We start from the raw sequence: 24590 nt of genomic DNA, 5'->3' as shown, positions 1-24590 counted from the left end.
GGTCAAGCACATTTTAGAGAGGCAACTTTTCTAGCCAGTCATAAAGAAAATATTCTTATGTTCTTGTTTATTACTATAAATGAGCAAGTTCATTTTAACATTTACTCTTTATTGTGTGGTATGAAGTACCTAGGTAATGCAAAATGTACTGTACTAAAATATCCATATTTCCAGAAAACATTAGGTAGTGTAGCCCACAGTCTCTGCGGAAGCATTAAGAGTAACCTGTGCCTTTTACTTTACAATCCGTTGTTGGCTACTGTTGGAAGTATGATAACAGATGATAAAGAAATGAAAAGAAAAGGAAAAAAAGCTAAGTATGAATACACTTTTCCAAACACACACATCCATAGTTTACAATGGAGCCCCTACGGAAACAAGTCAAATGACATTTGATGTATTATCTATAAAATGTAGACTCTGCAATAAAAAGCCAAAGGGACATAAAAATATATTTTAACTTTAAAAATAACTTAGTTACAGTAATACCTTGCTTGTATCTTACCAACATGTAGCTGACAGTCAAAATTTTGCAATATAGATACAGTATAATATATGAGATACATAAGAACTACATGAAAATCCCCCAAACCCATTAAAGTTGTTCAAATGTGAAAACACAGAGAAGTTTTAACACTGGAGAACTCGTGATGGTGAGCCCAAACAATATAATATACAAAAGAGTCTAGAAAAAAGGTTTAGGTGTTAAATACATTTTGACTTTTTCATACTCAGAAAAATGTCAGAGTTCTGTCAAGTTCCTTAGCAGAACTCATCTAGCCCTTCCTGGCCAGTGTCAATCCTGGCCGGGCTGGATTTCTTACATGCCTGCAAACAAAAAATGTGAGCTGAACCTCAGCAGCGCCTGCCGGAAATGGGCTCTGACTCACTTCCTCTCTTTTTGCCAGGGCAGAATTTTTGTTGTTATTTTTTTTTTCTCTAAATTGTTTTTGCAAACAGTTAAAAAAATATTTTGTAGGATTAGGAATATTATTTTAGAAAATGCAACATATGATGGCAAAAAACAAAACAAAACAAAAACAAAACCAGCCAGGGTAGCTCTTTTCTTCAACTGTGGCTAGTTGACTTTTTTTTTTTTTCTTTTGGTACCTTTTGCCCCAAAGGAAGGAGAGTATCCTGTTACTTATTTTTATCCATGACATTCAGCACCTCATCCAAAAGTGAGGGCCCAAGATCGAGCTGCAGGGAGAGGAGAGAACCTGTCAGGTCAGAGAGGGACTCCTCAGATTTAGTCTTTCCCTTCATGAGCTCACACGGGGCAGGATGGTCAAACATGTCCTCGGCCGGCCAGTCGGCGTACTGTTCGGACAAGCTGGAGGAGTGGCTGTCCCTGCCTTGGCTGGACTGAGATGCTGAGCCACTGGAGCCCCATGAGGTGTCACCCTGGTGGAGGGTCCCATTCTCCAACAGATTGCTTTTCTCCTGAGCTTTTTCTTCTATGACAGGCTCACAGCTGACCCTGGGCAGCTTTGGTGGCCCAAAGGACTCTTGTTTGGAATTAAACGTCACCGGTGACAATAAGGGCAACATGAGAGCTTGGGACCCTCCAATGGTCGGGAGGGAGATGGCATTTTTGAGCACTGGGGAGGGTGTTTCTGTGAACATGGAGTCTGAGGTGCTGTTGGCCCGGAAGAACTCATTATGCGCGGGGAACTGGCCCAAACGAGCTTTCTCCTGGTTTCCGGGCAAGAGCTCATAGTTCCCTTGAAGAAAGGATATGTCTCCAAAGACGTCATGCTGGCCCTCTTTGCCAATGTGAATGGTATGGCGAAAGTCCCCAAGGGGTGGACTAATCATATCAGGAGACAAGATGTCCCTCAGTTTAAATTTCTTTCCTTTTTTGTTGTTGGCAGCTTTCAGATAGATTGGGGTCTTGGCTGGCATTTTGGAATTTTGGAATGTCTTACTTCACAGAAGGGGAAAAGGGCCACTTTCTTCACAGATGTTTTATGTTTCTGAAAAATCTTTTTTGACAGGAATTGTCACATCATTTTTTTCCAGTAGCTTCAAAAGTGGCTCTGAAATGAGATGAGATCTAAGAGACCTTGTGAGCTTCCTGTACAGCTGGTTACATCGTTCACTTCCTTCCACAACAAGGAGAAACCTGGAGAAGAAACCAAAACACGTTATAATCTGCTGATGTCACAGTTTGCTCTGGCCTGCCTTGTAAATCATGGCAGGGTCACTTCCCACCTAAAGCCCAACTTTACCTTGTTTCCCTCCATTAAGCAAAATAAACTTTGATCTTAATAAAGGTTCACTAATTTTTGTTTTAATTCTGGAGGAAACAGAAAAAAAAAAAAGGGATGAGAACTTAAAAACCCTAACCCTATGACATCAGTACTGTAAAAAGATGGTCATGGAAACAATTTTCTGAAGATGTCTAAGATTTCAGTCCTTTCCTTTTCTTACAGTTCAGACCTAAAACATCTCTCCAAAGTCGCACATGTTCAGAGTGGGACTTCCGGAAGGAGACTGGCTCTCGGGCTCTATATTCATCAGCCAATAAATTTACTGATGAGTTCAAAGCTGAATCTGCTGTTGGGAGATGGGGCTTGGGTACTGGGGTGTGAACTACAAGGGTGTATTCTTGTCCCCAGATCCTCCTTTCTCTCTCTGCTTCCCAGCTGCCATGAGGTGGGCAGCTTTCCTCCACTATGTCTTTCTACTACACCATTTTAGCCTTGGACCCAGCTAACCATGATTTGAATCCTCTGAAACCACGAGCCAAAATGAACTCCTTTAAGCTGCAGATGTTAGGTATTCTGTCCCAGTGACAGGAAAGTGACTAATACACCTTCTATTCTAAGAATTGCTGCCAGCATATGACCACCTGGACTTGTTTTGAAATACATTTCCTCTTTTGTTGTATACACTAGTAAGGCTGATGATATTTTGTAGTTGAGTTCTGTACATAATTAAAACGAGTACAGTAAGTTCCCAACTTATGAACATTCAAGTTGCGAACTTTCACAGGAGTATTGCTTAAGATTCACTTTGTCAGATTATGAATGAATGCAACTTATGAACGTTCTCCCAGAATGGAGCTCATTAGTAAGTTGGGGACTTACTGTAGTCCTATAAGGAAAGGGGATGAAGATACCATTTACTAAATGACAGAGACTATTATAGAAGCACCCAACAAAATCCTGGAATGCATTCCCACAGAAAACAAAACTGAGCTTAGGGGTCAAGAAAAAAATTCACCCTTTCTCAGTAACAAACATATAGCCAGAAAACAAAAGAGCTAGAGTTAGAATGAAGTTGTTAGTGGGTGGAAAATTTAGTCAGCCAAGGATTTCAGAATCTGGAGGTATTATGAGATGGAATGAAAAGAACAAAATTGCTTCATTTAAAAGAAAAAAACATTGGAATCAAATAAAATCAGCTGGGGCTTCACTTGGGAATATTCTGAAACATTATAAGTAATACTTGTATCCTTTCCTTGAGGTAGGCATAATTCTAAAGTAACCCCATGATTGGTCTCCTGCCTTTGTTGGTAGAACCTGTGAAATGTTTCTATCCAAAAGAGTAAGGCAAAGACAGGGCACTCACAGATCCAGTTACATTACAGAAGATCCCATCTGGGCCTATAAGAGAGATCTGTCTTGCTGGCTTTAAAGAAGTGAGCTGCCATACTATTAGGGGGCCTATGCAGAAGAATTCTACCAAAGATATAAGGTGCCTGATGGTGGATCTTTCCCCAATTGAGCCTTTGATGAACACAGCCTTGGGCCACACACAACCCAGTGAGACCCTGGATCCAAGTCCTACCCAGACTCCTAACCTACAGAAACCATTAGATAATCAAAGGCTGTTGTAAGAGACTACATTTGTGGTGATTTGTTACGAGCACAGACTATTAGCACATCCTTCCTTCATATATCATCTGATAGGATCAGAAGGGAAGGGCTAGAAGAAGGCTTCAGGGTGTCACGCCTTCATTTTACCCTTACCTCTGGAAAATAATCCTCCAGCTCCTCATTTGTACCAGCTGATGTAGAGAAGCTAAAAATCTCTCCCATTTTGTCGCAACCTTTCCAACAATCCTCACTCCCGGCCCACCCAGTAAAGAACCTGCCAACAAATACTCCAGAGTTGGGTTAGAAAGTAGGTTGAAGAGAGCCACATGTGCTCTATAGCAGCTGGAGGCCATCTGCATCCTCCCCATATTTCTTTCCTTTCAGTAAGAGTTTTAAACTCATTTACCAGTGGCAGGTGACAAGAACTATGCTCCACCACCTGCTGGCAAAGGTAACAACTAACTCTGGAAAGCAGCCTGCTTAGTGTGCACAGGCCTGCTGTCCAGTAACCAGGCTCGAGAAGGCATAGGATGACAGCCGGGGGTACAGGGAGGAGATGCAGGCAGAAGGAGGACTGCTGAGTAGAGCAGGCTGACCATAGAGCTGCCAACCACCCCAGGATCATAGGTCTTGTCCCAGTTACGAGAGCTGAAACCTTGTATCTCCCTGCTACCACACCAGAACTTCCTTCCTGCATGTGTGTACAACACACAGTCCCAGAGCAGGGCCCTTGATGCACCCTTCCAGCTTCTCTGAGCACAGGGTGGAAGGCTGCCTGCAGGAACCACTGGGTTACTGAAGTGGCAGGAGGTAGCAGGCAGTCCTGAGGAACAGCTGCCTCTGGAGCGATGTTCTCAACGTGCAGAACCAGGTTGGCAGCTGCCACGGAAACATACATCAGGGCATGTGAGGGCTGCCTGCCTGCGGTCAGCTGGTGGTTATGTGGGGCCAGGGCCTGGGTAATGGTGTTCTGAACTTTTAAAACCTGCCGTGAAAATTCATCAGAGAGCAATTCTCAGCCCTGGTGACTGGGTCATCCTCCTCCACCCAGAATAAATGTCTCTACCTGAGACAGGGAGGAGGAGGGAGAGGAGGTGGGTGCCACTCTCTGAGGGTGCACGGAGGAGGGGCTGGGCCTCAGGCTTCCCAGCCATGTCCCTTCGGTCAGCCCCACCTGGCATGGGTGTGAACACCTTGGGCCTCCAGCCAGAGGTTCGCTTGGCCTGGAAACAGCTGGGCTTATGTCAGTGACCAAAAATAAGGAGAAAGGTAAGAAAGGGCCTGATGAAGAAGTCAGTTCAGCTGTAAGATTCTGGAGCGTTTTGTCCTTTCTTTCTACAAATGTTTACATAGTACAGTATTTACTGCCTGACAGGGATACGGGGTTCTACAATTTGAGAAATAATAAATTTGAATTGAATTTCTATTCCGCATGAGTTCTAAGAGTTCCTCAATATACTAGAAGTTTTAAAAAAATGAGATGGGAAAAAGATATCAGTTTTACAACTGTTGATGAGCTGGTGTTTGTGGTGTTGGGGAAGTATCTGGCAGCTGTGACCCACCCCTCTGTCTTATCTGTGGTTATCTGTCTTCCTCCAACTCAGGGCAACCTTCCCTGACCCCAGCAGAGTCAACCCACTGCCCATGTCCTCCTGCCCTAATCACTTCTTCTCCTTCCTGAATCCTCAGGGCTCCTGGCTTATCAAGCAGTGGATATCTATGAATCTCCCATCAGTTTCCCTCTTTCCTTTCCCTGGCTGATTGCTCTTTTAACATCATCTCTGTCCTCAATTATGCTGAAACCTCATGGGGTAGTTTCTTCACTGGTTAAAAAGCAGCAGGTCCTGGAAAGGATCCGTGCCTCTCCTGGGAGCCCTCAGCACTGTAGCACAACAGTTGATATTTATGCAGGGTTTCTCTATGTCCCAGGCGCTGTTCCAACCTTTGACATGAATTCTCTTACTGACTAGAACCCAGGAGGCTGCTGCTGCTAATAAGTTAATGTCACAATTTTATAAAGGAGACACTGCTGAGGCACAGACATTGAGTCATCCTACCAGGGCACCATGCTACTGAGCACTAAGTCGAAGGCTGGGCTCTGGAGTCTAAAGTCTCATGTGTCGTTTAATGAGCACACTCCCTAGGAGCTCAGTCAGCTTCAGAACGCAGAAGGAGTGCACTTCGAAGCCTGCTAAAGACTCAAGCATGTGACAATGTGCTGGCTGATGAGGATGGGGGACCAGTCCTGGATACACAGACCAAAGCATGGACATGCCCAGCTTTGGTGGAGACAGACTAGCAAAAGCTATCAAAAATGTAAATTATGCTTTGACTCCAGATTTCACTTACAGGGAGACAATGTGCAAGGGTATTCATACCAGCACAGTTTATAACAGCCAAGAGTTGGAAATGACCAATTACCCACCTGCAGAGGACAGGTTAAATAAAGTAAAGCCTATCCACACAAATGAATATTATCACATCTATTAATAAGGTGATACAGAAAGAAGAGCCCAAAGATGTGCATCTTCAAAGGAAAAAGAAAGGTGCAAAAGTGTAAAATATATTTGTATTTGCATGTATGTCTATAAAATATTTCTGGAAGCATACACAAGAAATATGCAATGTTCAAGCGCAAGATCCCGAGTTCGATCCACAGTACCAAAAAAAAAGAGAAAGAAATCTGCAATGTTGACTGTCCTCAGGAAAAGTAGATGGAAGAGGGGCAAAGGCAAAAGAGAAACTTTTCATGATATATCCTTTCATGATTTTGGATTTTCAAGTCATGTAAACAAACTGGCTATTTAAAAAAATAAAAAATGCACAGGGCTCTGTGTACACTTTTCTGGAGAGCCAATTTTATATATGGCACATGGGTCCTGCCTGTACATAGAGCCTGTGGAAGCTAAGCTACTGATCCTAACACCAACATTTCTATAGGCAAATGTGTTCAAAAGTAAAGTCTGCATGACAGCGTGTGGCTATATAAAGACCTCACAGAGGGCTGAGAACCCATCCCACCTGAGCTTGGCAAAGGGATAGGTAACCTCTTCCTGCTGGGATCAGTCTTTTGTCGAAGGGTGGCATTGATTTGAATTGTGCAGAACGGAAAAGATCTTACAAGAGAAGTGGTTTTAGTCAGAAGGAAAATGAGAAAAGGCAGGAGGCAGGAGGGTATGGGATGCCAGAGGAATGGAAAGATGGCAGAGCACATGTGCTGAGGAGTACAGGCAGGTGGAGTTGCCCAGGTTTGGGACAGCTCCTTGCAGCAGGGTAGCTAGTGACAACATTTTATAGTGGAAGGGTCCTGAATGCCCTGACATGAAATCCATCCTTCCTCATCATTTTAAGAAAAGGAGATGTGCCCAGGACACTGCTGGTGGCTGACAAATATGGCAACAGACAGAGAAACCAATGAATCAGAGCTGCAGGGCTGGGGCTGCGGGGATACGCAGAACGAAGAGGGAACTGTTTGGAGGGGGGTGGTTGTGGGAGAAGAGAAAAGAAAATCAGAAAGTGCTTGAGACCAGAAGTGGGGTGTTAGACTAGCACGGGGAAGGGAGCCCTCTTTTTTCTCATGAGCCAGGGAAAGAGAATTTCTGTGTCAGTCAAGGCTCTGCCACGTTAACTCCCAGCACTGAGCTACTGTGAGTGCTGGGCCTCCCTTCCCCCTTTCTTGCAATCAAAGACTCCCTTGCTCAGTCTGCATTTTATTCTCCTGCATCTCCAGTTTTCTTTAGTTACCATTCCTCCATTCCCACTACCTTCCCTGAATCTTAAAAGACAGATAAAAGGAAAGAAAGATTCCTATGCATAGCCCTTTCTCAAAAAACCTTCCCTTGACCCTGAAATCTGGATGCTCCATGATTACTAATCCCTTTCTCCTAGTTTGTGGATCATGGTTTGCTTCTCCTTTTCCCTCTTAGATGGCATCTAAGATAATACTCATCTGGGAAACTGTATTCCTTTGAAAACAAACACTCTGGTTCCTTGGCACTTGGAAGGAAAAATTTGCCAACACAAGGGGTCAGCTCCCAGACCAGCTGCTTGGCACCCACTCTCAAGGTTGAGAGTGTCTTCCAGATGTAGGTCATATAGTCCAGCTGTGGCTGCACATGCTCCCACATACGGGTACCCGGGAGAAATACAAGGTGTCAAGACACAAAACAAAGGACCTCAGAGGAAATTAAAGCCATGCTTTTGGTAAGGAAAGCAGAGCTGGGCTGTCACCCCTGTACTACGCTAGACAATTCTACTTACTTGTGACTGCCTTAGGCAGAAATGACACTGCTAATAACAGAAATAACCACAGCAATAACAATGGTATTTAAAAAAAAAAAAACTGAAGAGGTCTTTGGATTTATCGCTTTATCATCCTTTTGGCAAATAAAATACTGCTTAAAATACCAAAACAGAGCAACAGCCAGGAGGTGGGGGAAAGCAAGGGGTTATTTTTTTTTTAATTAGATCGAAAAATCAGTTCCTGAATTACTCAGAGTTGACTGTATTGGCAAATCATAGGGCTCTGAAAAGAACAAAGGAGTTGGGATTTTTTTTAAAATTCCATTTATTTTAAGAAAGGAATGTTTGGTTTGTCTACTAATTGTCTTAGATTAATTCTTGGTGGAGAGAAATGGTACAAAAAATGTCATGCATCCTACAAAATAGGTTGCAATGTTAATGTAAAACACACGTGTAAAAACAGGGGTTGGTGGGGTGAGGGGGGTGCTACCTTCCCAAGGGACCTGTGGTCCTTTTCCTTATTCTACTTGCAGGAAGCGAGCCTTCGTGTCATTTCCCTTTTCTGCTTGCTTGTCACATCCTTCAAGGATATTCCAATTTCCGGATCATGTTTCCCTTTGCCTCAGCACAGTGTCTGTGTGCCCATCCTCCAGGACTCATCCAGAGCACCAATGCCTGTGCCCCAAGTGAAAATACTGTTATTCCTCTTTCCTGTCTAAGCCAACAGTCCTGGGAGGACCGATGACTTGGCCACGCACCTTCCGCATTTCCCCACTGGCAAGCGCCTTTGGCGTATTTCAGTCCACTGCCAACTAGGAGAAGATAATGATTTCACTGCATTCAGTCTCCAGAAAACTATATTGGGCTCTGGGCTCCACACTTTAGAAGGGCTAATAGCTACCCTTAGGGGAAGTGAGTAAACCTTTAAGAAGCTGCAAGAATACTGTAACAGCCAAAAAAAAACCACTAGAGAGGGAAAACTCATCTTCAGGGATCCGAAGAACTCATTTCATTGTAATGGAAAAGGGGTCAACTTGCTCTGGGAAGCTACTAAGCAGAAACTACAGGGAAACAGATTTTTGGCTCCTCTGAAGAGGAACCTAGGTTTCTTGAAAGAAGGAATGGGTTGCAGGCAGGGTGGGGTAGTAGCTCTATGGGATGAGGACCTCAAGGAATTAGGGGAGAGAAGTTACCAGGAGCCCCCCCCCCCCCGAGTGGTGTGAGAAAGGACAGTGTTAGCCCTCCTACATGGGGACACTGTCCCTGCTAATTTCCTTATGATCTCATGTCACATTCCCATATAAAGACATCACAGACTTGCCCTTGAAAAAGGTTTTCTGTTAAAACACAGTTATAGTCTTACTAATACAGAGATGACCAGCCAACCCTTGGTACCAGAAACACTAAAGTATCCCTACAATGTGTGCACTCATGCCAACCCTTTCACAAACCTCTGTCGGAGGGCTGCTTCAGATCAGACAAAATATTTAATAATTCAAGGAGAAAAAAATCATGGTGTTAAAACGGCCACATTGGACTTAAATGAAAGTATAAGACAGGGATCAGTGGAACCAGAACACATCCAGTCAACAGCATACTGAGGAGCATACTTTTCATATTTCTAGTCTGTTCCTCTCTACCCATTTGAGAAGATAAGATGCCTTTCCTATTTTTAGATTCTTATCCTCTCCCCAAAGCATCCAAACTGAAGATAGAACTATATGCTGCAACATTGTGCAACTCCATTAGCTGAGCTCCTGACTGCTGAGGTCTCTCACAGAAATCTTTGCCAGACCGAGAAGCCTGTATTTTATGGACCCACTCAGAAAGTCTGATACATTCTACCTTCAATTATTTATAAGTGGACTTCTTATATATGATTCAGCCACAGCTTATACTTACTTTCCTTTGGCAACTCTGATTCTAGAGGGATCCACAAATACCATATGGGAGACTTGATACTAATTTACCTACACTCCTCATATTTATAGGACTTAATTGTACTATTTCAAAGATCTTTTAGAAAGAAAATTGGATGACAGAATGTCTACATCATAAAGTACTGTCACTTCTGAAGAGAGGCCATTTGACCCTTTCCTATAAAAATGAGTCACTGAGGAGGACTCAGTATGGGCAACAGTCCCTAGCATTTATAACAAGGCAGGCAAAGAGCAGGTTCTTTCATGCCTTGTTCATTTTGTAGGACTGGTTTTACAAGGCACTCTGACTCAGGGCTGGTTAGAAGCACCGAGGCAGGGGATCTTGTTTGATGGACAGGAATCTAATAAGGCCATGGCTGTGAAATGCTCACATGCTTCTGTAACTAATGGATCTGACTTGGTCAGCAATGCCACAAGGACAATATCAATGCAGGAAGAGATGCTGACCTTGAAGTCTTCAACAATACTCAGCCAGAGCATTCATTCTAAACCCTGATACCTTAGAGACTCAAGTTCCTGGTCCATTACTTTTATGACACATCCTCACATTTAAGCCCTCTGAAAACTCTCTCTCCCCAGTGAAGTAAAACGACAGGCATGGGATTTCCATGCTGTTATCCTACCCTGCCAGAGCCCTCTACAGCCATCCATCCCCCTTGGATGGGCTGAAACAAAGCTCTGCCTCATACCAACACTGGATATACTGTAATCTGGCAGTGGACATTCCATTCTCAACCACTTCCACAGCCAGCTCCCCTGTGCTGTGTACGTATCTATACATGTGTATGTGTTAAATGAATTTATGAATAAACCTTCTAAACTCACCTGGAAGCTCTTCTGTGAGCATGGCTTTATCTTTTTGTCTCCCACCACGTTAAGTATACTGAGAACTTCAAATCTGAAATAAATCCATTACTCCATAACCTGTTAGATCTTCCACAAGAGACAGCTTGATTTGCTTCCCGGAGCAAACCCCTAGTGCAACTCCAGGGGCTCTCTAGAAAGCAGCAAATTTGAAACTATTAATTCCCTAAAGAATTTATACCGTAAAGAGTAATGGCTGCCATATGAGACTGTTTTCTGTGGGCCAGGCAGTTACCATCTCATGTAATACCTGGAACATACCTCTTAGGAAACAGTCTCAAATTAACCCCATGCCCCAGCTCAATCACTCAAAATACAGAAGAACTAGAATTTCAGACACAACTGTATTCTTAACCACTGCTGATCTAATAACCTGAGCTACTAGCCAAGACAATCCACCCTAAAGTTTAGCAGCACCAAGAGAAAATGATGCATTGAGATCTCCACATCAATGAGAGGCAGAGATACTGACTTGACTTCGTCAGAAACCAAAATGAGTGAAGAATGTCCCAGATACCCCTCTAGCTCTGATTATGAGTATTTTTGCTTCTGTCCAAAAGAATCTCAAAAAGAATTTGACTTTGTGGTAAAGGTCAGAAGATTGGAATTTTAAAGCAATAAAAACCCTGAGCTGCAAAGAAAAAAATTATCCTGTTCTTACAGAATACTGTCAAGTGCTCTTAATTTTCCCAGAGGAAACACATGGATGTGACAGTGTACAACTGCATGGCTTTCACAAAGGACAGTAATTTCCTTCCCTCGCTAGTCACACTTCACGTCCCTTCTAAGTTTCTGTAACTAAGAACTCTGTGCTACTTACGTGGAATGTCCTCCTACCCTCTCACCGGCAGTCACGACTCACACCATCCTCCCAGACCTGCTTCAGAGGCACTTCCTTCCTGGAGGAAGTCTTCTCCAGCTCATCTCACGTAATCCAGCCTCACTGCTGCCTCACTTGGAGTCAGCCGTAGGATTTGTGTACAGCTTATATTATGTGATTCATTATTTCCCTGTGTCCTGGTTTTGTGATTTTACATCTAATATCTCTAGGTAGAAGGTAAGCTCAAAAAGAATAAGGAAAGCAAAAGTGCTACAAATGAGAGCTACTATTGATAAAAAAAATTTATGCTAGTTCACTTAGGCTTCTTTTGGGCTGTGATCAAAGAAAGCTCAAATTTTATTGAACAAGCTTTTAGTTTTCCCTTGGCTCGTCTCTTATCTCAAGGCTCTATAAACTGCTAGAGGTAAGCCACATCCAAACACTTGTAAATAAAGTTTTATTGGAACACAATATGAATGTGCATTCATTTACATATTGTCTACAGCTTGTTGCTTTTCAAATCAGATGATTTTACCCCTACCTAGGTGACATCTGGCAATGTGTGAAGTCATTTTTAATTCTCATGGCTGCGGATGGGGTATTACTACTGGCATCTGGTGTATAGGCAGAAGCCAAGAATGCTGCTAATCATCCTCCATGCACAGGACAGTCCCCAGATGAATGATTTGGCTTCAAATCTCAGTAGTGCTGAGGTTGAGAAACCCGAGTGTAGCTGCTTTGGCCCTAACAGGTCAGCATAGTTAGGACAGAGACCCTATGTGACCCTCAGAGTCTTAACTGACCCTTTACAGATCAAGGTCTAAACCTTTACCCTTGTCTAAACCCAGCTGTCTTCCCAGCTCCTCCCCCTGCTTCATTTTTCATGTCAAGTCTTATCTTGATGTCTCCTCAGTCTGGACTCTGGGGTCCCCTCGCCCATCCTACTACCTCCACCTCACTTCGGTCCCTCACTGCCTCTGCTGCATCAGGACACTGCCTCCCACTTGTCTCTGTGCCTCCCCTCACCTCCACTTTATCCTGCAAATTACATCAGTGGGCGTGATCTAGAATCTAATGGAACCTTGTCACTTTCTGCTTGAAACTCTTTGGGGGCTGGGCATAAGGTAGCAAGTGACCCTACTGGCAACCTGGGGACTGCTCGCCCTGCAGCTAGACTTCCTCCACTTCTCAAGGCCTCTTGACCTCCCCAACACGTTGTGTACACCTCACATCTACCATCAATCACACCATCCTGTAGCCACTGCTTACCCGACCATCTTCCTCGTTAGGCTGCTGTCTGGGAGTGAGAACTAGCTTATTCATGAGAAGGGCTAAATAAATGTCTGTGAAATGAATGAGCAAGTAAGAAAGCTTAAAAGAGACTGCTGTGACCCGCTCCCTCATCAACCCTGCCTGCCCTGCTAAAAATGCAAGATAATTTTTCTGTGATTCTTACCAGGGGGGAAACGTCATTTAACAAAGAACTGTGGCCTCTTCTCTTACAGCAAAGGCTTTATTTTTCCAATCTGCAAGACATTTTAACCTTCCTGTATCCATGCAGGGTAATAGTTTAACAGCGTATCAGTACAAACTGCAGTGATTCTACAAGATGCTACAGATCTTTGGAATCAAGGGAATACATGTGGACATGCTGTTTAAAAGCAAAATGACTTCCACCCATGAGTGCAATGCATAAATAGAATCTTAAAGAGTTAAGACTCAAGGGAAATTTGACAACACAGTCCCCTGAATAATCCAGGTCCCCTGGTTATATTCAAGTCATGCCTAAAGAATGAGGCTATGTAGAAACAATGATCCCACCCTCCTGGTCTTTCCTTTCTCAAAAGGAAATGAGTTAGAAGGAAGCTTGGTTTATATGGCTTAAGATGTTTTAGGAAATCTCAAGAAATTAAAATGGACAGTGTATAAAAAAAGAGAAGCCCAAGGTGGAGCAATAATCATTTAACTTTATGCTGAATCCAGATTTCCAGGGGTTGATAAGTAAATATCATCCCAAGGTCCTTCAAATACCATCTTTACATCATTGAACCATTTTCCAGAACCTTTGGAAAACTACAGTAGTTTCGAAACACACACACACACACAGGCAATTGGCTTGATTTTCAAAAAAGAGAGAAAAGAGAACTACTTGATGACTTTTCCACCCATTTTTAGTAAAAATTGTTGTTTGAGGATGGAGGAAACACATACTCAGTAGGTTCTGATAGGAAGTTTACTCAGCACCTCACTTAGTTCACCTCTTTTGTGAGAGTTGCTAGACAGTAGATTACACATCAAAAGCTGATTTTAGCAAAGCACAAGAAGAATCTTTTTGGAAGGCTAAATGACTTGAAAGACACAGCAGGTCCACTCATGCGTGTATAGCATGGGACCATATGGAGCTTTGTGCCAGTCACAAACTGGAGCCCAGAATCACCTCATGGACTTGAGTAGGGGCAGGACAAAGCCCAGAGGAATAAACCGAATGACTGAGCAGTCCTGCGTTTGGGTTCATTTATATAATCACATCAGTGCAGAATGAGGCAGGATGTGGCTGGCAGTTACAAAAACAGACCCGGGCATTTTAGTTTACCACAAGGTTATTGTGAGCCTGGTGTGTGTGGGCAGCTGAAAAGGCTGCAGTCACTGGAAGCTGGTGCCCACCAGAGAAGGGCAACTAGTGGCAGAGGTGGAGCCATAGCAAACAGAATTGATGGTTTATGAGAGAAGAAAGAAAAAATAAGAGTATATTTTTATTTTCTTTAAATACATGATAAGCTACCAGGTGACAGCTTTAGGTTTGCACCTGTAGGGTCCCAAGGAAAGAACTAGGTGTGCAGTTAAGATGTACAAGGAATGCCAGGTATAGTGGGGCACACTTACAATCCCAGCACTGTGGGACACTGAAGCAGGTGGAACACAAGCCTATCCTGGGCAATTTAAAGACTTAATGAGACTCTGTCTCAAAATAAAAAATAAAAGGGCTAGAGGTGTTGCTTAGCATGAAGCTGTGGGTTCAATCCCCATTACCATAGGGGGAAAGAAAAGAAAAGAAAAAGATACACAGGAAGGCCAGGAGGGATTTGATAAGGAAGAAGTCTAAAACAGCTTGAGTTAGCAGCTGAAGAGTGGATGCAAAACCATCCTAGGAAGTTTTGCAGTTGAATCCAAGATGGCAGTTGGGGCTCCAGAGATGAGGGACAGGGATGGAAGCAAAAAGAGTGAGTGTTCCAGCCCTGAGTGAAGGGTGAATATAGACATCCATCCCCTCTTCCATGTCTGCTTTAAAGGAACAGCCCCTGGTATGTGCATGGCACCTATATGAGCAGAGATGATATATTCATTTGTGCTCAAGACTTATTTATGTTTAATATTAGAGCAAGTATTTTAGGATAGTGGTTCTTCAGCCAGTGGTCGGTGTCTTTTGGATCCAGTTCACAGGGCTCAAGCTCAGCACTTTTGAAAGAGTGGTAAAGTTACAGAAAACTGAGAAAGGTAGAGCTCACCTTTTCTTTAACCAAAGAAATTATGTTATTATCTGCTAATATAATTGGCTGAATATTTTTATTCTTTTCCTAAAAAAAGAAAAAAGAAAAAACAAGGTTTGAAAGAAAAACTAAGTTCAAGAACAAAGATTCATGCTCCATGTCACTGAAACTCTTGGGGGTTGGTTTTACCATGTCAAAAATAAGTGGAGATAAGGTCTTTTCCAGCTGTAAAATGTTAGGATTCTGTGTTTCTAGATATTTGCCGAAACATGTGGCTTCTATGAAATTTCAAGAAAAAATGTAAACTATTTAATAAAAGTAAGACTATCCTAAGTATCAAAATACTTTTTATTAGTATATGCAATTTTCATTACCCTTTCTCATCCTTCCTGATAGTAAATTAAAGGGTAAAAACTAGGAAGCCAGTGACTTCCTCTAGGAGCCTCAGTCTTCTTATCTGGAAAGAGGAAAGAGTAATAGGGTCTCCACTCAGGAGCAGACAATGCAGTGCTTGACAATGGCCTGGCATGAAACAAGCTCCAAATCAATGAGAAGGGCAGATATTATTAGTCATGACTCCAAAATCCCAGAGCTGTAGAAGTCACAGAGGGGCTGAAAGCTCTCTGTGGGAGTGTCTTTCAACTTTATTTCTTTAAGACCATGGGATGTGGCCACTTAAGCAATAGTTTTAAATATAGTGTGAGAAGCTCCCAAAGGTCCTGGTTCCAACAGTTTAATTCCTCATCTGACAAAATACTGGAGAATTCCTTATTTGACTCCACATGCAGCCATCTGTGGGGTCCCAGCACCGGCAGGGGAAGCGTCACCCTTCTCCAGGTGAGCCCATAGATTAAAGGCCCCTTCAGGAGGAATCTAGAACAGAACTCCCCAGAATCAATGTACATTAAACTTAGCTTCAGGGCAGAACTCAACACTATATTGGAAGACATTTCATTCTGAAGTCAGCTGAGAGCAAGAAAATCATTTCCAGTTTGGTGTTAGGACATGCATACAGGTTTCAAGTGGTTCCCCCAGGGAGATGTAGCTTCCACATGCCTTCACCTAGTCCCAAGCAGGTCACTCACACATTCATTCAACAACAAACATCCACTGAGAGCCTACAAGTTCTCAGCCACTATTCTAGAAATTGAATCCACAGCAATGACACGCTCAGCATGGAGAGACAGAGGTGAATTAAGTACACCCCTATATAGATGGCTTCTATGATCGTGGCTGGCAAGAGGTCTAAGCCAGTCCCAGAAAATGCGACAGTCCTTTCTCTACACTGCAGGCAGACATCTGGGTACTACATCATGCCCAGGGCACAGAAGTGTTGGTGGGCGTCGCAACTGCTCAGCTGTGAAGACTTTGAGGAAGTTCTGGTGGAGACTTCACTGACTTCCACAGTTACCCTGGGTGACCATTACCACCAGAACCAGAAGCCTGGGAATGCCTCCCCATGAATGTCAATGTTTTGTAGCCTAGGAAGAAATAACTTTACCACAACAAGACTTAATCGAGATAAGTGATAATAACTTCTGATTTGACAACCAGGAGAAGCTGATGCTATAGGAAGAATTAGGCAATGTGGCTAGGACTAGATTTTTATATTAAGTCCAACTGTAAGAAAGAAGAATGCCAAAACAGAGTAGGTGCAGGGCCAGGGATTTAGCTCAGTGGCACTGTGCCTGCCTGGAAAGCGCAAGGTCCTGAGTTTGATTCCTGGTACCAAAAAAACCCAAAATAAAGTAGGTACGGTCCCTGTGCTCCAAATAGTTTAATTAGGCAGCTGCAGGAGTCAATAAATGATCACTGTAAATGTAGTAAGTGCCATGGTAGGAGAAGACATAAGATATATGGAAATTCCTCAGAAAAGAAGAACAGAATTAAAAGGACAGAAATTTAGAGCCAAGAGCTTGGAGAATACTGAGCGGCCCCCTCCCCTACTCCTTCCAAGAGAAGGAGAGTTTTCCCTTGTGACCAGCTGGTCTCTTAAAAGCATAGAGCCTCATCTCCTGCTGGGGTAAAATCAATGTTTTAAGTCTGCACTGACCCTAGGCCAAGAAGTTTTAAAAAATAAATAAAAGGGGTTAAGAAGTCAAATACATTCCAAAATGGCAAAACCACATTTCACCAAAAATGCCTTTGCTTGTTTAAAAAATGTGTGCAGCCTAAATGATTGTGATGTATTTGAACAGAACAGGTCTTTCTCAACTAAACACATGACAGTGATCTATTATTGACACGATGTATCTACAAATATGACCTTCAAGTTGTCACCAGAACATGACAGATTCCCCAACATGTAAGCTGTCCAAATAGAGGCCTGCCTTTGAAGTTCCCTGCCCTCCAGCCTGCTCAGATTGCTCCGCCACAGACACTGGTCTGGTTTCCAAGCTACAGTTTCATGTTATTATTAGTACAGTAGCTCAACTAATAGGTACCATGGAGCCTGGCTCACTGGATCTAGGCCTAGAGACTATCTGAGATCATCTAGCACCAAATGCCTCATGTTAGAGATGAGAAAAAGACTCTGAAATAAATGTTCATGTTAGACCATTTGGGTCAGAGCTAAGACCACAGCCTACGTTTTCTAATCTCTAGTATTTTGTATCTTTTGATGTTGCCCAGTTAATTCTGTATGAATTTTATCAAAATTAACAAAGTTATCAAAATGCTGGCATCTTCTAGTGTGTTCTTCCAGCTCCAGTCCTGGATAGCCTGTGGTTCTCTCAAAAGTTCACAAGGTCCTGCCACTCTACAGGGCACACTGCAGTATGTGGCTTCTGTCTGTGCTCAGTGTTTTCTGCCAGATCAGTCCTGCAGCTGCTCTGTGGGCAAAACTATCTGAGAAGCACTCGACAGCATCTCTCTGTGGACATTCACTGTGCACATGGCATAGTAAACTGCTCTACAAAATCCTGCAGAAAGGAACCTTCACCAAACACCCAGGGTTCACACACAACCCTCTTCTGATGCTGTTCAAGTCTCCATGTACGCTTTAGATGGCTCCCTATACTGGGATACTGACAAAGAGCTAGAGACTAGTAGACTAATCCTAACCTTCTCAAACAAGCAAATAACTTCCCAATCACTGAAAATCCTTTTTTAATTTTAACTTTAAATTTGAGACCATAGAGTTCTATTAATTCATGACTTAGCCAAGCAGTAAGAACCAAATAAACATTAGTTGGGAACTCATCACCTTTCGCACAATTTGTAATTTTTATATATCAATGTCAAGCTCCGCATTATAAAACCATACAGTTAAAATTTTAAAACTACCTTTCCACCACAGGTCCTGACAAACTCAGTCTATCATCGTGTGACTCTGGTGAAACTTGGCATTGAAGTATATCAAGGCCTAAGAAGGTATTTCTTAAAGGAAAGACACTTACCTATTGCTGTAGAACTACTTGGCTACCTACTTACTTATTATGGTTTGTGGGATGTTGTTTTATTTTGTAGCTTTAAAGAGAGGGGCAAGAGAAGAGATGCTTTCAAACAGAGTTGGACAGCTCCGGGGCTATTTCCTTTGGTTTTGAGGCAATTGGAGCCTTCTCCTGGCACTCAGTTAATCACAAACCCAGAGCAATGAGGACAGAGGAGGCCTGGCAGGTTCTTCTGGGTGCACACTAGGTGTTCAAGGCCTCCTTGCTCTGTATTTTATAAGAAGCTTATCTGGAAGCATCCAGGGCATATGCAGAACTGTCACAGCTCCCCTCTGCCAGGACTGAGCCCAGAGCCTTTCTGCCCAGGCTGTTTTTCCCTTAGCTCTGGGGGCAGCATTATTAGCAAACACGCACTAAGCATCCGCTGAGCACCAGAGACTAAGGGCCAGGCCTTGAGGACATGGTGACCGTCCAGACCTGGTGACTGGACGCGACAGCCCGACTCTGCAGCAAGGATACGGTCCACACAGGAGCCCTACTTCATCCTTTGCTGCTGAAATTCCTCACCCTCGGCTGTGGCATGGTTTTCTTGCCCATTCTAGAATCCCACATTTTTACCTAGTAAATCTCATTTATGGTATAAACTAAACTGCTTATACCATGTTAACTCTAGCTGTTTCATGCTGGATCTGCTGTAGAATACTGTTGCAGGGCATGGGGGACCAAATCATCTTTAATAATAAAATAGTTCACACTATATTCCCTATGGATGGCAATTACGGTCATCTTCCTTCGGGTGGTAAAACTGTGAGATGTAGAGTAATACAAAATGAGTTCCTTGCCAGAGGCCAAAAACCATAACAATAATCAGATTTAACAGCTTCTCTGCCTCTCCTCCCTGGTTGTAGGGATGTGATTTTCAGTACGACTCAAACAGATCTGGTTTAAACCCTGACTTTGCTACTAACTTAGCTGTGTGATGCTGGCCAAGTTACTGAACTGTTCTGAGCCTGCATTTGCATTTGGAAAAGAAGCACACTACCACCTATGTTAAAGAATGGTTATGAATGTTAAATGAGAGAACCGGTATTTAAGTACCTAGTAAAACAACACAAGCAACAACAACAAAAAATCAACTTTTTATTGTGCCAGGCACTGCTCTGAGTGCATTATATTCTTTAATTCCTTTAATCTTCATGGGATATACATTTTTACAAATGTTAAACTGAGATGCACAGGCTAAGTAACCTTCCCAAAGTCTACACAAGTATTACACGCCAGAAGCAGGCCATGTACCTAGGTAATGTGGCCCAGAGACGTAGTAACTCCAGGGGTTCTTTCCCATCCTCTTCACACAAAGAGCTGACTTTCAAGTAGAATCAACCATGCACACACATGCACATGGTGTTGTTCAATTGCATATACACGTTTAGGCATGTTTTTTACTGTCTGACTTTGGCCAAGTTATGTAACTGGGCTGTCCTCCATCTCTACACCTGTAAAACGTGGATATGAATAAGAGCTCCTCTTTCATAGAATGATTGTTAGAAATACATGAGTTAACCAAGATAAAGGGCTGAGAAGAGTGCTTGGCACATAGGGTGAGCTTCATGCAGGACGTATGGGATGGGGATAGCCTAATAGTAGAGTGCTTTTCTACCATGTGCCAGGCCCTGGGTTCAAATACTTAACAGAAAAAATCAAAAGAAAAACATCCAAAGCAATAAACAACATGTTGTATTAGAAGAATTCTTAGGCTCCAGTGCTTGGTGGGTATTTTGTGGCTAGCGGGACCTACTAGTTTCAAATGGCTGCATTAAAAATAGGTTTTAATTTCTTATTCAATCAATGAAAAGAAAGACAGGTCCACAGGATTCTGGTTAGAAAGAAATCAGGCCAGGCCTCTATAAAATCAGACTGAAAGCAAGAACCGATATAATAGAGGGGGAAGAAATCAGAGCAGTCTTCCTGGAGGCTTTTTAGGTTGTGAACTGTAATCCGCCCACTGGATAAATGCTATGCCTAATGGGCAAAGAGCTTGTGAAAGTTTTATGGCTTGGTAACAATCTTTGGGTAATATAGGTTAAAGTGACTTTATACCCAATGCTGTTGAAAGCCAGGAATTTTATAAGTGAAAAAGGGCAGCCTTTGTGAACATGTTGGACATAAAACAAAACACCACATTAAAGGAAAAGCTGGAGAGCAGACAGGGCAAACTAGCTCAAGGGAGCCCTTCTGCAATCATTGTTATGGCTTTGTATTTATGCATCTTGCACCACATTTAAATTTGCAATAAAAAGCAAAAAAAAAAAAAAAGTGCAACACTTATTACTCTAGCTGCCTTTACAAGTTCCATTGAGATACGAAGCAGAGTTTCAGTGCTCAGACCAAGCAAAGGAGGGGCTCTTATTTCATGTCTGTAGGGGTTGCCACACACAGCCTTAGCATCACATTCTAATCACGAAATTCACAATGTAAATCTCTAGCAGGTGACACCACTGGGAAACAGAAACTGCTATGGATCCAAAAACATTTCCAAATTTCTCTCTGAACTTATCTGTGAGCCTGGGGGGCTGGTATTTCTGTTTTAGGCAATGTTCTAGGCAATGAATGGGGCCTGTTGGGAAACCTATGTTCTTTGGAAGACTTAATGAAGGACTTTCAACCATTCCTTGAATCCAGAAATGATCTTTATCATTTATTTCACACGTGACAGTGCTAAACACTTCACAACTGGCCACTTTGAGTGCTTTATTCTGTAAAGGGTTTGTGTCACTCACATACCTGCATAGCTCATTCTTAATCACCAATAAAAGCCCATATAAATCACAGAGGCCTCCAAAGAAGCTTTCTAGAACTGTCCAGAAAGGAGAAGGCATTTCCTAGTTGTTAGATGAAAGGTCTTTTATAAGTTAGACCATTACAGGAGTCTTTTAAATCAACTTGAGAAAAATAAATAAATAGAAATATAAATCAACTTAGGTTTACCCCTGCGGCACCCTTCCTGCGTCCTGGTGAGCCTTTTTTCTCCCTGTGATGTTAAGGGGACATCCCAGGTTGGCTTTGCTATTTAAGTAGGGACATCTGCTGCCATCCTAATTTTTGTTCTTTCTCTAAAGGCAGCATCCCTAAGAAACTCTAGGACGTAAGGACTAGGAGCTGGGGGATGGGGAAGGAATCTTTGTCTCCCTAACACATTTGTCAGTCGCCTCCCCAGAGCCCCCTACACCCAGCACACTTGAGCAGACCACTTCCCCCCAACACACTAGGGCTGGAAAGATTCATGTTGCAATACCCTCCTGACATTCCTCTTCCCGCCCTCGTTTTAATTCACTCACTTTTTTTTTTTTTTTTTAAAGCAAAATGTAATTACTTGACTGTCAGCCTGGGCTGCACTCTGGGGCTTTTACTCCTTTCAACACAGCTGTGCTCCCAGCTTTGATGCTGCTGTCCACGCAGATTGTCCCAGCGACAGCCCGGCTTTCGGTAATGTAACATTCAAGTGCATATTTATTTTTAAACTGACCTCTCCTAGACTGTACAGTATAAAGGAGGTCCTGCCAAAAAAAATGCTACTTTCTATTTATAAGATGAAACACATGCCTCCCAAAGGCGAGAGGGGGATGGGGTATAATAATTCATAAAAAATGACTGGTCAGATCCCATCGTCCTCACGTGTCTGATACTTGTCGGTGTCAAGACACTTAGTTTCAAGGAGAAAGGGGCGGGGGTGAACGCTTCAGCTGTTCAGAAACCACAATTTAAAAAAATTTTTTTCAACCGCCAGGTTGGAGTCAGCTACAACGCCCTCCTCAAGACGAGAGAGACCGCGAGGGGCACTGCCACAGCAGATCTGCACAGCGCGCCCGTCTGGGGCCCTGGTGCAAATCCACAAAAGGGGCGCGGCGGCCAAGTGCGGCTCGTCCTCGGCTGGAAAAATGCACTACCCAGAACGGCTCCGTCAACCGTCAACCGCGCGAGGGTGCAGTGCGACCCTGCCACCCCCACCCCGAGAAGTCGTGGGCACAAACAGTGTAGCTCAGCGTCCCCGTCTCGCCGCCCGACCCCCTCCGCTGGCTTTATCCCCAGCTGGCCCTCCGGACAGCAGCTGAGAAGGCGGCCCCTCGGTGTCCCCTCCCCGCAGTTTTCCGAGCCTAACCCCAGCGCGCGCGGGGAGCGATCGCGGCCGCGGGGCACACTCACAGGTAGCTACGCGGGAGCCCTGGACCGGCACCGACTCCCGCCGCCGCCGCCGCCGCCGAGGATCCAGCCGCTGACCCGGGGCCGGGCGCCCGCAGTCCCCGCCGGTGCGCACAGATGCAGCGCTGCGACGCCTACTCAGAGAATTACCCGCGCGGGGACGGCGTGGAGGCTCCCCTGGGCAGAAACCGGGCCTCTGTGTCCCTGCTCAGGCCCCGCCGCGGAGCTGCGGGCCACGGCAGGGAGAAAGGTGCGAGCGAGACTGAGCTGAGCGCGGCGAGCGGACGCCAGCCCCGAACCTGAGGTGGGCGGGGGGGCGGGGGCGGGGCCTCTGCGGGGCGGGGCCTCCACGGGCGGGGCGCGGCTCGGCGCGGGTGGGCGGTCGGGCCCTCCAGCCGTGGTACCTGTGCCCCGGCCTGGCACGCGGGCGCGCGGGGGCCCCGGAGCACGCGCCACAGCTTCCCCCAGCGGGCCCGCTGTCCCTCCCCGTCCCCCTCGGGATGAGCTTTTCCTCGGAGGAGCCGCCCTCGGCTCCCTTGGCACAAAGAAAGGCCGCGGGACGCTCGGTTCGGAGGAGGGCCCGGGGGTCCGTGCCGTCGCGCGGGTTTTGCCCGAGGACAATAGGTCTCGGCCCGCGCCCAGGGCTCAAGACCTCGCGCCCCCGCCTCTCCCGGGCCCAGGAGCCGGCCTGGCGCGCAGGGCTGCGGAGCGGGGTCGCCCCCTCCAACGGCCGCCAAAACCCGGAGAGCGGATCTGGCGCGCTGAGGACGCGAAGCCGGGGCCTGACCCTGGGCACGCGGAGAGACGAGGGCGTCACAGGTTCTTCCGCCCGGAGGAGGCGTTTCCTCGCCTCCGCGCCTTTAGAGACCGTACCCAAAGCAAGGGGAGCGGGTGGCGCCACCGCGGCCGGGAGGTAAAATTCGGCCGTGCGACACCTGCGCCAGCCGGCCGTCCGGCCACCGCCCCGGGCCACAGCCTGAGCCTCCTCGAGGAATCAGTAGTTTTAAATCAGCCTCCGTCTCTTCCTCCGCGATTCGCCCACCTGGGGAAGGAACCCGAGACAGGAAAGGGCGGTGTTTGCCTGCTGTGAGGTCCCAGCCCGCACGGTGGCCTGGGCAGGGCCTGGCCTGGCCAAGGACTCAGGTTGCGTGCGTGGAAATCCGGACCTGCAGGAGCCCAGGGCTCCCGGAGCGGTGCCAGCGTCAGGTCGTCACCATGATGCCCTGTGTCGCCTGACTCTTCAGGGGGTGGGGGTTGAGCCAACGTCGTAAACCGTGGCCAGTCTTAAGGTGAAGTTGAAAAGGAAACGACACCACTGCTTTGGAAAACCAAATAGTGGGTGGAGTGTTTAAAGGCCTGGAAGAAAATAGTAGTTGGCAGGTCAGATAGCCACGAGGTCGAAAGTCAAATACAGAACTCTGCTGAAGTGATGTTAGAAATTTGGCAAGCGAAGAAGTCTGGAAGATAAGAGATAACGCATTGTTTCCTTCCTGCAAGCAACAACTGCTGAGAAGTTTCCTTTGGCAGATACCTGGGTTCTACTCTAGATTCCTGAGAGTTACTAGAGGTTCATATTTCAAAATACATGTTCCATTTGGCAGTAATGTATATAATTTATATATGGATTTATTTTATATATGGATTTACTGAAAAAATTAAATATTTCTGGCCGGTTTAGCTAAAGGTATTTTTATAAAATATGCATAGCTTTTGTATTTTAAAAATATGTATTTATAAAATATCACATAAAAATTCCTTTTGCACACATAAAGACATCGTTTACACATCTTGTGTGTAATTTTTTTCATTTGCTCTATTGT

The 24590-nt window shown here is 44.7% G+C and overlaps 2 protein-coding genes across 2 annotated transcripts; one reads left to right on the top strand and one right to left on the bottom strand.

Moving 5' to 3' along the window:
* Positions 1 to 92: 92 nt before the first annotated feature.
* On the bottom strand, positions 93 to 22910 carry Cdc42ep3 (CDC42 effector protein 3). Its single transcript, XM_004839304.4, has 2 exons — positions 22774 to 22910; positions 93 to 2125 (listed from the first exon to the last, which is right to left on the bottom strand). Exon 2 carries the CDS (start codon positions 1903 to 1905, stop codon positions 1141 to 1143), a length of 765 nt encoding a protein of 254 aa, XP_004839361.1. The 5' UTR covers positions 1906 to 2125; positions 22774 to 22910; the 3' UTR covers positions 93 to 1140.
* On the top strand, positions 21597 to 23041 carry LOC147827020 (uncharacterized). The gene is made up of 2 exons (XM_087216478.1): positions 21597 to 22056; positions 22358 to 23041. The coding sequence occupies exons 1-2, from the start codon at positions 22012 to 22014 to the stop codon at positions 23039 to 23041; spliced, it is 729 nt and encodes a 242-aa protein (XP_087072604.1). The 5' UTR covers positions 21597 to 22011.
* Positions 23042 to 24590: the final 1549 nt, after the last annotated feature.

The sequence above is a fragment of the Heterocephalus glaber genome, unplaced genomic scaffold, assembly GCF_053883595.1.
Source record: "Heterocephalus glaber isolate CG9 unplaced genomic scaffold, H.glaber_assembly_v1.0 deba00001457, whole genome shotgun sequence".
NCBI lineage: Eukaryota > Metazoa > Chordata > Mammalia > Rodentia > Bathyergidae > Heterocephalus > Heterocephalus glaber.
Note: the sequence above shows the minus strand (reverse complement) of the source record. Positions and strands in the feature narration are given on the sequence as shown.

Coding starts and splice junctions, on each gene's coding strand:
- Cdc42ep3 (XM_004839304.4), bottom strand. CDS start 1,905: ATGCCAGCCAAGACCCCAATCTATCTGAAAGCTGCCAACAACAAAAAA.
- LOC147827020 (XM_087216478.1), top strand. CDS start 22,012: ATGCTGCTGTCCACGCAGATTGTCCCAGCGACAGCCCGGCTTTCG. Junction 22,057..22,357: donor CAGCGACAGCCCGGCTTTCG/GTAATGTAACAT, acceptor TTCAACCGCCAG/GTTGGAGTCAGCTACAACGC.